Raw genomic sequence first — 13,319 nt, 5'->3', positions numbered from 1 at the left:
TTCATGCATTTCTTTTGCCCAACATGTCTCTATGAAAACTTGTCAAACCTACAGAAAAGTGCAATGGATTGTATCGTTAACACCAACATACTTTCAGCCCAAGATTCCACCGTTAACATTTTACCCCCACATATCTACCCCCCTTACCATCCGAGTTATTTGTTGGTGCAGGTCGAAGTAAGCAGTAGACCTCTGTACATTTCACGCCTTAACTAGAGTGGAATGCACTCCAGGGTACCATTTAATGCGTTTTGACAGGTGCGCACACCAGTGTCGCCCCTGTCAAGACTCAGAACATGAATAGCATTCTGTAAAGTTCCCTCCTGTCCCATCCCAGTCATGCTCAGTTCTGAGACATGCCCGCAGGGGCTGTGATGAGGCTACGGGGACCTCTTGGTATCTGCCAGTAGCTCTCTTCATATTGGTCGTACCTGCTTCTCCCTCTCTACCTCTTGCAGGAGCCTTGAACATGGATAGTCCATGGCTGATGGTCTCCGTGGCTCACAGGCTGGACTGGTCACGCCGACCCATGTTCCAGGCTGTCCTGGAGCTGACACTGGGCAAGGCCTGGACCCTCAAGAACCTGGTGATGAACGTGGCCTACAGGAAACAGGGCCTTGACAGGGAGGGCAAGATCCACATCTACACCCCGGCTACCACTTACCTCCGGGTGCGCATGCTCGGTTACGTCCTCTGCTCCCCTCCCTGCCATTGGACTCATGGCCCAGGAACCTGGTTCCCTGCCATCCAGAACTTCTTGCATGCAGAGGGAGAACAGCACCCAGGCCTGATACCAGGTCACAGATGTGGGCAGTTTGGATGGCCCAGCATTTATAGTCTTCAGAATTAGTTGCCAAGTGAATTTGGGAGAGTGGACCGCCCCACCCCCTCCATCTCAGTTTCCCGTAGTCTTGCTTAGCCGCTGATAGGTTAAAACATGAAAGCAGGTTGAAGGGTACTCGGAAACAAGTAGACATCAGGCCTTTGCCAAAAACCAGAATGAAAACTTTAAGGTCGTAGGTCAGTTTCATACCAGCTGCTGTGTGTAATTGAATATGCTTCTTTGCACCTGTTTGATCTCTGAAGCATAACAGTTGGGAAGAAAACCAACCCGTGAAAGATGCCCCAGGTGTCCCCCGAGGGAGCCTGGCACATAGCCTCTTCCTGTGTTGGGATGACAAGTGGGACACAGCAGGAGGTCCGGGCCTGACTTGGACCCAGAAAGAGGCAGCTCTGTGGGCCCACCTCGGGACAGCAGAGTCCCTCTGAGGCAGGGGCTGAGTGGTAGCAGGGTGGGGTCAGCTAACCAGCTCCTGCAGACACCCCAGCCAGGGGCCCGACAGTGGCCTGTCCTGGGCGGGGCGGGGGGGCGGGGTGTTTGGCAGCAGAGATGGTAGCAGGTGTAGCAGGTGTCTAGATTCTGGAACTAGTTTGCAGGTGGAACCGATAGATTTGCTGACAGATTTGCTGGTGGATGGGCAGTGGGAGGGAGCGCAAGACAAGACCTGAATGGCCCCAAGGTTTTGGCCCAAACAGCTGGGTAGGAGGAGGGGCCCTTCCCTGAAATGGTAAGCTGGCGATGGGGGTCCTGTAGGTTCTGGGGGGAGACCCAAGGTCAGTGACCTATGGGACAAGGTGTTATGGAGTTCTAGTATGTGGCAGGGGCCTCAGTCATGCCTAAACCCCATTTTGACCCCATCACCTCCACTTGGGAGGCCCTGAGCCGTGTGAACAGGGGTCGTGGCCAAGGGGGTACGGCCCCGTGCTATTCCTGATGGGGCTTGTGCCAGGGGCAGTGGGCTGGGGTGCACAGCCCTGCACAGAACTATGGTGCTCTACCTCCCCTGTTCCTTTGCCACCCCAGGTCCCCGATCACTCCTCAACGGGGGCTTCAGGTCCCTGTTCGGGCACCACTTGTCGACCTCAGAGACTCCCCCAGCTCTTCCCAGGGCTCTGAAGACCATAGCAATGGTACAGGAAGAGAAGGCCACCTGTGGGTGTGTGCCCCTCGGGACACAGAGACCCTGCCTGCTAATAATAGTGGCCCAGTGAGATCATACTCCCTTTCCGAGCCAAAGAGGAGAGAGGGGGAAGGGAGTTATCTTCTCTCATAACCGATACTTCAGATTCTCTCTCTGCTCAGGGCTGAGGGATGGAGGGAAGTTTGTCCTCTTTCCTCAAGACCCTGTAGGGAACAGCAATTTCTGCCTGGACCCATCGGGAAAGGCCTCACAGAGATGGTGTCGGAGGGGTTTTGAAGGATGAGTAGGAGTTCCCCAAGGGGGAATGGGGAGAAAGGGCATCCCAGGGGGAGTGCATAGGGTGTGCAAAGGCTTTGGTCGCCCTCCCCTGCCTCGCCGTAGGTATCCACGGTGACAACGTTGGCCCAGAGCCTCTTCCGCAGCCGGAGTGAAGTAGAATCAGCCTGGAGTGCCGCAGTGTGGAGCGAGATCCACGCAGAGAACAGCCAAGACCTTAAGATACTTCACTGCTGGTTGAAGGGCCCCCTGCAGGAGATGAACCTAACGGCCGCCTACAGGCACATGGAGCAGGTGGGTCCAGGCGGCCCATGCTGGAGGCTCCGCTGTTGAGAGACCCCCAAATCCCTCACCTGGGATGGGAAAGCATTTAGTGCTCAGCCTATGACCTTGGGCCTTCCTGAGCTCAGTTTCTTTATCTGTAAAATGGACCCCAGCCGTATTAGCGCAGACCCTGGAGCAAAGCTCCGCCTCATGGAGCCAGAAGCCCGAGACCATTCCCCACTGGGCACCTGGGGAGGTCCAGGCATGGCGGTGCGCCCATGCGATCTTGGAGTCTGCTCTGGGGTGAGGCTGCGGTCCTGTTCAACAACCTCTTCTCAGGTGGTCACTCCCGAGGTGATGGGCGGGCAGGGGGAGCTGCCCCTTGGACCCCTGGGCACCATGTTTAAGGAGCCAGGCCCCCGCTGGGGCATCTCTCTCCATTAGTCCGGTCCTTGTTACAGCCCCAGAAGACCCACGTGTCGCTGACGGCCCTGGTGACCAGCACCAGGGGCCAGCCTCGGGGCCTGGAGTTGGAGGGCAAGCTGGAGGAGGTGATGCGGGACAGGAGCTGGTACCAGAAGCGGGGGACCTTCCTCCTCAGGTCCGTGCGGCCCCTTCCCCTTATGTGCAGCATCTGCCAGGAGGGTCTGCAGCATGGAGGGTCCTGGGGGGGCAGGGTAAGCTGTGCTACCTGGGAGGCCCACGCTGCTCCACGGGGCCCAGGTGGAGCCCAGAGCTCAGAGACAATCCGCCTGCCTCCCTCAGAAGTCCCTGCACAGCTAGCCCCCTTCCATGAGGATGCTAAGAAATCTGGGAGCAGAAGTCTGTCCTCACCCCAGCCTGAAAGCTGCTCTGGGGAATCTTTCTAGTTCCTAGAGGCACAGCTGGTTGGAAAGGTTGTTCTTGTGGTCTGGGGGTGTAAGGGGGTGGGTGGGTGGGGGAATCAGCAGACCTAGCCTCAGCTCCAGCCTGTGTCCAGACCAGCTGCCTGGCCTTAGTCATCTTCTATAAAAACAGCAATAACCACGACGTAACAGGGGCTGTTATCTGCACAGACCTCGTTCCTTCGTTCATTTCATTTGTGTTCATTGAGCACCTCCTATGTGCCGTGATGCACTTTTCTGGGAAAACAGGGAATAAAAAGGACAGAACTCCTGCCCTCAGGGAGCTTGCATTCACTGTACAGACATTATCTCCTATGATCCCAACCATGGTTGGGATTGAGGTCGGGGGCTAGTATTTGAGCCCCCATTTCCCAGATGGGAAAACTGAGGCACAGAGAAGTCAGTGCCCAAGGTAACAGACCCCAGCTGCTGCCTGTCCTTGGGTCTCTGTTGCCAGGGGCTGGTAATGACCCCCGCCGTGCCCAGGTCACTGGGTTTTTACGAGGGCATGGCGACATGGTGAATGGACATAGATTGGTGAGAAGCAGGGCTGATGTGTGTCCTGATGTTCTCCTCTCTGTGACGGTCTTAACCCTGCAAGCTTGTGACAGGCCCAGTCTGAGCTCCTGGGGCCCAGTTGTCCCCTGACCCTGCCAGAAGCTTTAATGCCTTTGGCCCACTCTCCCTTCTCCATGCCAGGCACACCTTGCCTCTGCCCATCCCGCAGAGCCTCCTCCTGCAGGAGAGCTTCACAGCAGATAGGCAACACCAGCGATGCTCCCTGGAAACTAGGCTCGTCCTGAACGGCCAAGAGGAGACCCTGCAGACCGTAGTCCTGGGCTACCAGGCCGGACACCCCTACGTGAGTAGGCTCCGGGGCGCAGCTGGGGAGGGGCCTGGGAGCAGGGGGAGGCCCCCGTCTGCCGCTGAGCCATCTCTGTATGTGCGTGCGCGTGTGTGCCCTTCCCTCCCAGGTCTGCGCAGGCCTGACCCACCCATACGACGGCAAGGCCATCCCCAGGAACGTGGAGGGGTGCGCCGTTGCTTGGAGCCAGCACGCCGTAAGTGAGCAGAGCCTGGGGACTGGGCACCCCAGTGGTCCCCGATCCAAGCTGCCATCTCCTCTGAACTGGACGAGCAGAATGCTCTCTGGCCTGGGTTTTCTGTTCCACTCTGTCCCCACTGTTCTAGCCTACCTGACGGCTAGAGGGGGCTTTCCAGTATGCCAGCAGAATCATGCCACTCCTTCTCTCTGGACGAAGACCCTGGCCGTGCCCCTCTGGTCTTACTGACCCTGCAGGCCACCTGAGACCACTCTGTCCCTTCTGCTGCCACCTTTCACTCAGCCTCCTTTTGGTTCCTCACCCAGCTCTTTCCTGCCCCAGGACCTTTGTGTATTCTGTGCCCGGAGCTGTCACTCCTTCGGCTTTGCCTCCTTCCCTTATACTCACTGCTGAGGGTTCAGCTCACGCATCCTCTCTTCCAGGAAGCTTTTCGTGGCCCCCAGACCACCTCCCATCCCCTGGTTACGTGTCCTGCACACCCCACACGTCTGTTTCTAGCACTTCCCGCAAATCTCAGTCCTATTTTGACGTGATTTTCTGACCAATCACTGTTCCCCCTGCTAGTCCATAAGATCCGTGATTGATACTGTGTCTGCATACCTCACGTCATGGCACTTTATTTCATTACACTTTGCAGATATTGCATTTTTTTAAATACAAATTGAAGGCTTGTGGCAACCCTGCATCCAGCAAGGCTGTTGGTACCATTTTTCCAACAGCATTTGCTCACTCTGTCTCCATGTTCCATTTTGGTGACTTGGGCAATATTTCACTTTTTCATTATTATCCCATTGGTTATGGTGATCTGTGATCTGTGATTACAACTGGCTGAAAGCTCAGACGACGGTTAGCATTTTTTTGCAATGAGGATTCTTTAGATGAAGGTATGTACTTTTTTTCTTTGGTCGTAATGCTCCTGCATTGACGACAGTGTAAACATAACTGGTATGCGCACTGGGAAAGCAAGAATTTCATCTGACTCGCTTGTTGCCAGACTTGCTCACTGGTTTCCGGGGCGGTCTGGAACCGAACCCGTGATATCTCCAAGGTACGCCTCTGTTTACCATCGGAGCTGCAGGGCCTGGCGCATCATCATCCGCGCTCATTGAATCGTTGTCACCCCTGAGTTATTGAGAGTCTGTTGTGCACCTGACCCAGAGCAACAGGCGACAACCTTTTTCCGAGAAGGAGCAGATAGTAACGATTTTTGCCTCTGGGGGCCATGAGGTCTCTGTTGCAAGTACTCATCCGTGCCTTGGTAGCACAGACACATTCTAGAAAACACACGTGAATGGGCCTGACTGCCTTCTGATGAAACTTTAGCTAAGGACTAAATGCTTGTGTGCCCCCACCGCCACTGCCAGATTCATATGTTGAAGCCCTAATGTGAAGGTATAGGGAGGCAGGGTCTCTGGGAGGTGGTTAGGTCATGAGGCTGGAGCCCCCGCGATGAGATTTCTGTCCACCTGGCGAGGGCGCAGGAAGGAGAGAGCCGCCTGCCAGCCAGGAAGAGGGCCTTCTCCAGAACCCAACCATGCTGGCACCCTGGTCTTGGACTTCCAGCCTCCAGAACCACGAGGAATAAATTTCGGTTGTTTAAACCACTCTGTTTATGGGACTTCTGCGAGAGCAGCCCGAACTGCAACTTTATTTACAAACACGAGGCAGGTCTGGCTCCCTGGCCGCAGCTCTCAGCCCCCTGGCTCAGAAGGTGTTGGCATTAGTCTTCCTGCGACTGAAATTCATTTTTGCCCACATGCCCATAGTGAATGATTCCACAGCTCTGGGCCCCCGTTTCCTCGTCTATAAAATAGAGACAACAGTACCCATCTCTTTGGCCGTGGTTATGGGGACTGAAACATAATGTAATAATCGTCCTCCGGTACTTGACATGCGCCCACTCGGCCCTCATCCCGGACTCCTTCTGGATCCCTGGAGGAGTAAAAGCCCCGGGAGGTAACCCCATTCTCCAGCAAGCATTTATTGAGCACCTACTATGTGTCAAGCCCTGGATGAAGAAGTTAGTGGGGGTTTCTCCCTGGTGGGAGATACAAAGGTCTGCTGAAGGAGGGTGAAGGGGGGCCAGCTGTTGAGCACTGAGACCTCTTCTTCGAGGGTCCCCATCTGCCCCACCAGTTAAACAGGGCTGTGGATGGCTCCCAGAGCTTGGTAGCCAGAGTCCTTGGAGCTCCTGAGACGAAACAAAGGACAGAATGGCAGCCCAACACACCTGCAGAAAAACCTCCCCATGGTGTTGAGTGTTTTTTTTTCAAACCAGAGATTGCAGAATGGCGCCATTGGCCAGGTCCAGCCTGCAGATGTGTTTTGTTTGGCCTGCTTCGCACTTCACATTTTTAAAAACATTGTCCACATTTAAAATCAGAAGATTCGGGGTAAAACCCAGATTTCTGCTTCTAATTAAAAAGAAATCAGAAGATTGGACACACGGGACCTAAAATCCCACCTGCGGACAAGAGGCGAGAACCAAGTCAACCGGGACCCTTGACCCCAAGTCAACGGAGTTGAATTTGGCTTTCTGTTCTTTCAAAAAACCCTGTCTTTGTTTAATGACACACATTTATTTTTCTCCTCTTGGGCTTTTATTTATCCCTCTTCCATCTTGTTTCTAAAATAAAGCCACGGATTCTTCTAAAGTTGTACACCAACGATAAAATTCCGCAGCAAGACATTTTTAACGTCCCCATCAGCACAGATCGGAACAGATGGTGTACCCTGCTCCCGTGGGCTTGGCATGTGGGGGAGGCTACAAAGTTGCTGAGAGAATACGTGATGAACCATGTGTGTTAGTATCTTGTGGCTGTTATATCACAGTACCATGAACTTGGTGGCTTAAGACAACGCAACTCACCTTATGTGATCTGGAGATAAGAAATCCAAAATGGGTTTCACTTGGCTAAAATCAGGTGTTGCCAGAGTTACACTCCTTTGGGAGGCTCCAGGAGAGAATCCATTTCCTTGCCTTTTCTAGCTACTAAAAGCCACCCGTTATCTTGGGTCATGGTCCCTTTCTCCATCTTCAAACCCAGCAGGAGTAGCATCTTCTCTCTCTCTCTGACCCTTCTGCCTCCCTCTTAAAAGAACGCTTATCATTACCTTGGGCCCACCAGCTGATCCAGGATAATCTTCCCATCTGAAGATTCTTAACTGCAAAGTCCCTTTTGCCATGTAAGGTAACGTATTTATAGGTTCCAGGGATCGAGACGTGGGCATCTTTGGGAGGGAGGGTATTATCCTTCCTGCCACACTATGAATTCAACATTCTTTCACTTCAGCCTGGCTTTGGCCTTGGGGTTGCAGGCGATCACGAGTGATTCTGCACCCTTCCAGGTATTTATTGAACAGTTGCCATGTGCCAAGACCTGTGTTAAGTATGAGACATACCGCATTGAACAAAACAGACTAATACCAGGGCGCTCCCTTGGAGTGAGACAGGTCCTCAGATTTGACCCCTCAAGCCCATGCCATTAACCCTACTTTAGCATCCCTGTTTGAAAGACCCGCGTGCACCTGTCCCCACTTCCTGCCCTGTGTGTGGATAGTGTGGATAGCTTTAACCCATCCATCTTGGGGCCGTTTTCTTCTACCTGGTGGATTCTAAGGCTGGCTTCTGCAGGTACTTGGAGATGGGAAGTCCTCTCTCTCAGTGCCACTGGTTCTTGCTCACCCAGGCTCAGAACAGGGAGGTCGAGGCCACTTTGAAAGTCAACCAGAAAGTCGTGCTGCACTTAAAGGGTCTGCACCGTGACCGATCTCAGCGTGGGGAAATCTGGCACAGCCTGGCCCTGGACGCAGCTCACGCCTCCCAGGTACCTGTCCCCAGGTTGGGCGAACACTGGTTTGCAGCCTCTGAGTGGACCTCAGCTGTTGGAGAGAGTAAGTGGTACTGTTTCTTTCCAGCTGAGGCTCCCCCAGGCCCTGCGTTTGGGTGGGGACGTCGTCTTCAGACGGGGTCCCCGGGGAGCATTTGACTGCAGCCTGGACACAAGGGCCACCATCAACCACAACATCACATCCCAGGTCAGATGGCTCAGCTCCACCTCCTCGCTGAGGGAGGGGAGGTGTTCGGGTCAGAGGGCTGGTGTCCCTGTGCGGTGGCTGAAGAGGGGGCGGGGTGGCCGTGGCAGTGAGCGTGGGATGACTCAGGATGCATTGGCTGTTGTAATAAAAGCCTGCTTGCCTGTGAAGGTTTACTGCCCAGTCCTGTCACAGTGCAGTGTGGTTCTGTGGCTTTGCTAACATTTGTACAGGGGGACGGGGACAGTGGGAATCATGCAGGAGGTTTTCTTGGGCCGGCCCCTTAAGGGGGGGGCAGGCCACTCCTGCTCACATTCCATTGGCCAGAACTCATTACATGTTCCTACCCAGCTGCAAGGGGGGCTGGGAAATGTAGTCTTAGCAGTGTGTCCAGGAGGGAAAGAAAATGCAGCTTGGTGACCATATATAGTAGAGCTGCTATAGGTATATATTTGCTTGTTCCATACACGGATTGTGTCTCTGCCACATGCCGGGCTCTGCACTATGTACTGGGGTTGCCTGGGCGACGGTTTCTCTCTCTGTCTCCATCTCCAGGGAGCTTTCAAGTCCAAATCTTAGCTCCACTGCTGATTGACTGTGCGACCTTGGGTAAATTATTCAACCCCACTGAATATCGGTTTTCTTGCTGTGAAATGGGGATAGTGATACCAGCCTGTGAGAGCTGGGGTGGGGATTAAATGAGGTGACAGTTATAAAGCTAGTAGTCAAGTGTCCGCTTCATGGTCAGGGTCAAATAGAATGCAGCCGTGAACATGGGAGACAGGAGCAGACGCCGTGGCAGGGGACACAGGGGCACCGAGGTCCCAGAGTTATCTTCCCAGCTCCATGTCTGGGGCCTCACTTCTCATGCTTCCAAGTAACGCAGCCTGAGTAAGATGGGGCTAAGAAGCATCACAGAAGGTGGTTTCTGGCATGTGCTCTTGGCTTGGGCTGTGGGCATACTCTGGGATGACCTGTTGCTCTTCGAGTGCCCAGCCAGCTACCTTCTGGAGTTCTGCATCTCCCTCCTCTGCTCCCTCTGACCCTCCTCCTCCACCCCCCACCCTGTCAACAGGTCTCGGTCCAGCTGAACAGATCTGACTCCCACTTGGCGTTCCTCCTCCAGCTCAGACATCCCCACAGACCAACATTTCCTCCAGACTTACAGGTACAGATGTGGTCCCTCTGGGATGACCTCAAGTTGCCTGCCAAGTACTGTCTCCGAGTGAAGCAGACAACTTGCTGGGAGATGGGGCGGAAGGAAGGGAGGATAGAGGCCCGGGTGTGGGGTAGGGGAGGCCACACCAGGATGTTGGGCTTAGCCAGACAGCCAGCCCAAGAATCAAGAACAGATGGCAGGGAGGTTTCCAAATCCATCATTTGGAAGTGATTGTCCAGGCCAGAAGGAGTTTGAGCTCCCTGGATGGGGGGGAGGGGATAGAAGGATCACAGTTCACCCTTGAAAACGGAGAGAGGCAGAATTGTCCTCTCAACCCTCTTCTGTATTTGGGAGAAACCGTCTGATCCTTTTTTGACCTCGGAGTGTTTTGCCCAGTGTGGGGTGGAAACACTGAAGGGTTTAACTGTACAAGGAAATAAAGGGCAGGAAAGGGGGGCCAGGCAGGAGGGCTGTGCTCTGCTGCCCCAGCGCTGGGTGCTTAGAAAACCCCACATGTTAGCTGCTTCACCGAACAAGCCTCGTGTGCTGTACACAGGAATTAGCGGACTGGGGACTTGGAGGCATAGACGGGTAGTCCCACCTGGGATGAGGCCCAGAACTTGACAGCAATTTTTAAATGCCTACCATGTGTTCAGCCATGTGCTGGTGGCTTTGGGAACTCTAAAGGAGCCTGAGAAGAGCTTTCGATTATGGAAACTGGTCCTCCTCAGAGGCACCTGTTTTCACCGGTCAACAGCTCTGAAATCAGGATGTCTTCAAATTCCCACCGGTTTGTTGTTTTGTTACCAGCTTTTTCACTTTCATGGCGGGGGCGGGGGGTGTCCATAAAATCACGGTGCATCTCAGGGCCCCTGGCATCCCAGATCTGAGGGTGTGCCATCACTCTAATCGATGGTGTTAGGAGCTGATGCCTCTGGAGTGTTGACCACGTGCCAGGCTCTGTTCGCAACACTTTACGTGGCTCATCTCGTGGATGCCCCATGACACTGCTCTGGTAGCATTCTGCAGATGAGAATCTGACACAGAGAGTGGTGACATGACTTGTACATAGTTACTGAGCGTGTAGGTGGAGGATCCCGGATGGGAGCCTGATGCCCCTGGCTGTGCTTATCACGGGGCAGATGTACTGAAAACCTGGATGCTGGGTCATCTCAAGGGCTCAGACTTTATCATCACTTTTTTTAAAAAAGATTTTATTTATATATTTGTTTTAGAGAGAGCGAGCGCACAAGCAGGGGGAGGGGCAGAGGCAGAGGGAGAAGCAGGCTTCCCGCTGAGCAGGGAGCCCCAAGCAGGACTCGATCCCAGGACCCCGGGATCATGACTTGAGCCGAAGGCAGATGCTTCACGGACTGAGCCACCCAGATGCCCCTATCATTACTTTCTAAAACAGCAGGACCCTTTGTTCACCTTAGCTATGTGGGTGAAGTGGGGCTGGGGAGCTCAGCCTTGTCAGCCTCTGCCCCCCCTCTTGTAGCCCCCCGCAAAGCATCCGCTGCTGGAGCCACAGGCAGCAAACTTTGATACTGTAGCAACTTGCCTGGCAACTATGTGTAGTCCTTCCCCTCCTCGCACGGCCAGCGCTCCAAGGAGATCAAGGCCTGTTATCCGGGCATTCTTTGTTATCAAGGAGGTGCACCCGGTTGGCCGCCCCTAGAGCCCCTGACCTTGAACGCCGAACATGTTTTTTCTACATATCCTGCCTGATGGGAATATAGAGGGAGCACAGCATCTGTACATTCCCAGGGAGAGGGGAAAGCACCTGTGGGAACGGATGCGTGTTGTCTCCCTAGCCAGATACCAGTGGTCATGAGTACAGTGTGATCGCCTCGTTGTGTGGGTTTCTACCCAATGTCATGACCTGTTGTCTGCACAATGGGGCCACTTGCATAATTTGTACCTAGGACCGTACCAGGCCATCCCAAATAGTATATCCCATTGGCAGAGTCTTATTTATCTGCTCCTGTATCAGCTGGAAAACTTTCTTCTTTGTGTCTTCCCAGGAGGGGGAGCCCATACACCCTGGGAACACGTGTCAGGCCAGAGATGGGCAAAGAGGGGTTTTCCTAAGCGTAGAGGCGTTTCCAAGGGCTGAGATTGGCACTTTGGATTCACCAGGCAAGGCCCGCAGTTGCTAATTGCGGGGGTTCACGACCCACCCAGCAGGCGGTCTTATTCTGTATAGGAGCCAAGGTTTGCCCAATCAGCGAACAGGTTCCCCTGCACAATCTAAGGGGGAGAAGTACGCTGTTGAGTAGGCACCAGAAAAGGCAAGTCATGATTGTCTAACTGAACGCGTGAGATGCCACCACCCCTGGCTGAGGTTATGTTTGCCAACACGACTCGTCCCCGCTCTGGTACGCAGTGGGGTGAACCTCTGTCTAACGATGCCTCATGAGGCAATTAGGATAGCGTCCCTTTTTATATGAGGCCCGGGTTGTGTGCCTCCATTGTTTTTGGTGGAATGGGGTGGAGAAATGGGTGGTGGATAGGTCTCCTTCTGTCCCTTCCCCCCTGGGACCCAAACTCCAAACCACGGTGGACTTGTCTGCCATTTCCAGGGTCATTTAATTATATCTCCCCGTGGAGGTAGATCTTGTGTCGGGGCATTAAAGGTTACCTTGTGTCCCCACCTGCAGCAGAGAACATCCTTCCTGCATGCTGTGTCTGCTTGTATTCTAAGTCAGGTCCGTGAGTGAGGAGGGTATAGGCCCTGGGACGGTTGAAACGTACATGGTCATTTAATGTCCACAGAGCTGTTGACCGGTGGCGTGTCCAAAGGGCCGGTGGATGGGTTTGTCATCACATCTGTTGCCACAGTGCATCCGTGCCCTGCATCAGTCCAGCTGCAGCAGGAGGGGATGGTACGGGGAAATGCCAGTGGGTGTCTTGAGCTTCGGCTCCCTCCTGCACTTCACGTCCTGCAAAGCGGGGGCCTTGGTGGCTGTCAGTGGGCGCCCCGCGAGCTGCGCACAGCTGTTCTAGGCCACCGATGGTGGCCTCACTGGGTAGCATGCTTACTGGGGCGAGCTTGCAGGCGTCCTGCATCAAGTGTCCACACGCATCCGAGCAGAACGGCAGCCTCCAGAGAGAGGCAAGGGACCCATGCAGTCGACCTGCCCCCTTGCTACCTGTCCAGTGTCTCTTGGCAAAGGTCACGGTCATTCCCAGCACAGGTTGGGCGTTGTTGGCAGGTGGATGCGATGTCTTTGTAACACAGTGGTAGACCCCCAGTTCTTAGCAGTGGCCCACCAGGACTGTTGTTCTGGATGTCTCATCTTCTCGGCGAGCCAGGTGGCGATGTCTTCTGTTGGCACATCTTCCAGGAGGTGGACGCAGGCCAACTCATTACCCTGTTGATTTCCGGCTGGGGTGTGTGCTGTGTGTGCATCTACGTGGTAAACGGTGATGTTGGTACCTCTTAGGCATCAGAGTATGTCCTTCCGTATGTCGTTGCCCCAGAGTGCGTGCCCGGTCCCCGTGCCGTCCTGTGCCTCCTGCTGGGGCAGCCACAGGGTCAGTCCTCTGTAGGCTGCCCCGCTCTCAGCTGTCTGTGCACAGAACAGTGGGGTCAGGGGGTGCCTGGCTGGCCCAGTCGGTAGAGCACATGACTCTTGATCTCTCGGGATTGTAA

The 13,319-nt window shown here is 54.4% G+C and overlaps 1 protein-coding gene across 1 annotated transcript in view; it reads left to right on the top strand.

Moving 5' to 3' along the window:
- Positions 1-13,319, top strand: part of LOC118021831 — a 134,286-nt gene that overhangs the window by 61,946 nt on the left and 59,021 nt on the right. The window contains exons 30-37 of the mRNA XM_035022283.1: positions 459-670; positions 2,364-2,552; positions 2,984-3,123; positions 4,106-4,268; positions 4,381-4,467; positions 8,160-8,297; positions 8,389-8,508; positions 9,581-9,673. Of these exons, the coding sequence (XP_034878174.1) occupies positions 459-670; positions 2,364-2,552; positions 2,984-3,123; positions 4,106-4,268; positions 4,381-4,467; positions 8,160-8,297; positions 8,389-8,508; positions 9,581-9,673 (1,142 nt within the window). The remainder of the gene's footprint in view (positions 1-458; positions 671-2,363; positions 2,553-2,983; positions 3,124-4,105; positions 4,269-4,380; positions 4,468-8,159; positions 8,298-8,388; positions 8,509-9,580; positions 9,674-13,319) is intronic.

The sequence above is a fragment of the Mirounga leonina genome, unplaced genomic scaffold (assembly GCF_011800145.1).
Source record: "Mirounga leonina isolate KUSES-001 unplaced genomic scaffold, KU_Mleo_1.0 Mir_175, whole genome shotgun sequence".
NCBI lineage: Eukaryota > Metazoa > Chordata > Mammalia > Carnivora > Phocidae > Mirounga > Mirounga leonina.
Note: the sequence above shows the minus strand (reverse complement) of the source record. Positions and strands in the feature narration are given on the sequence as shown.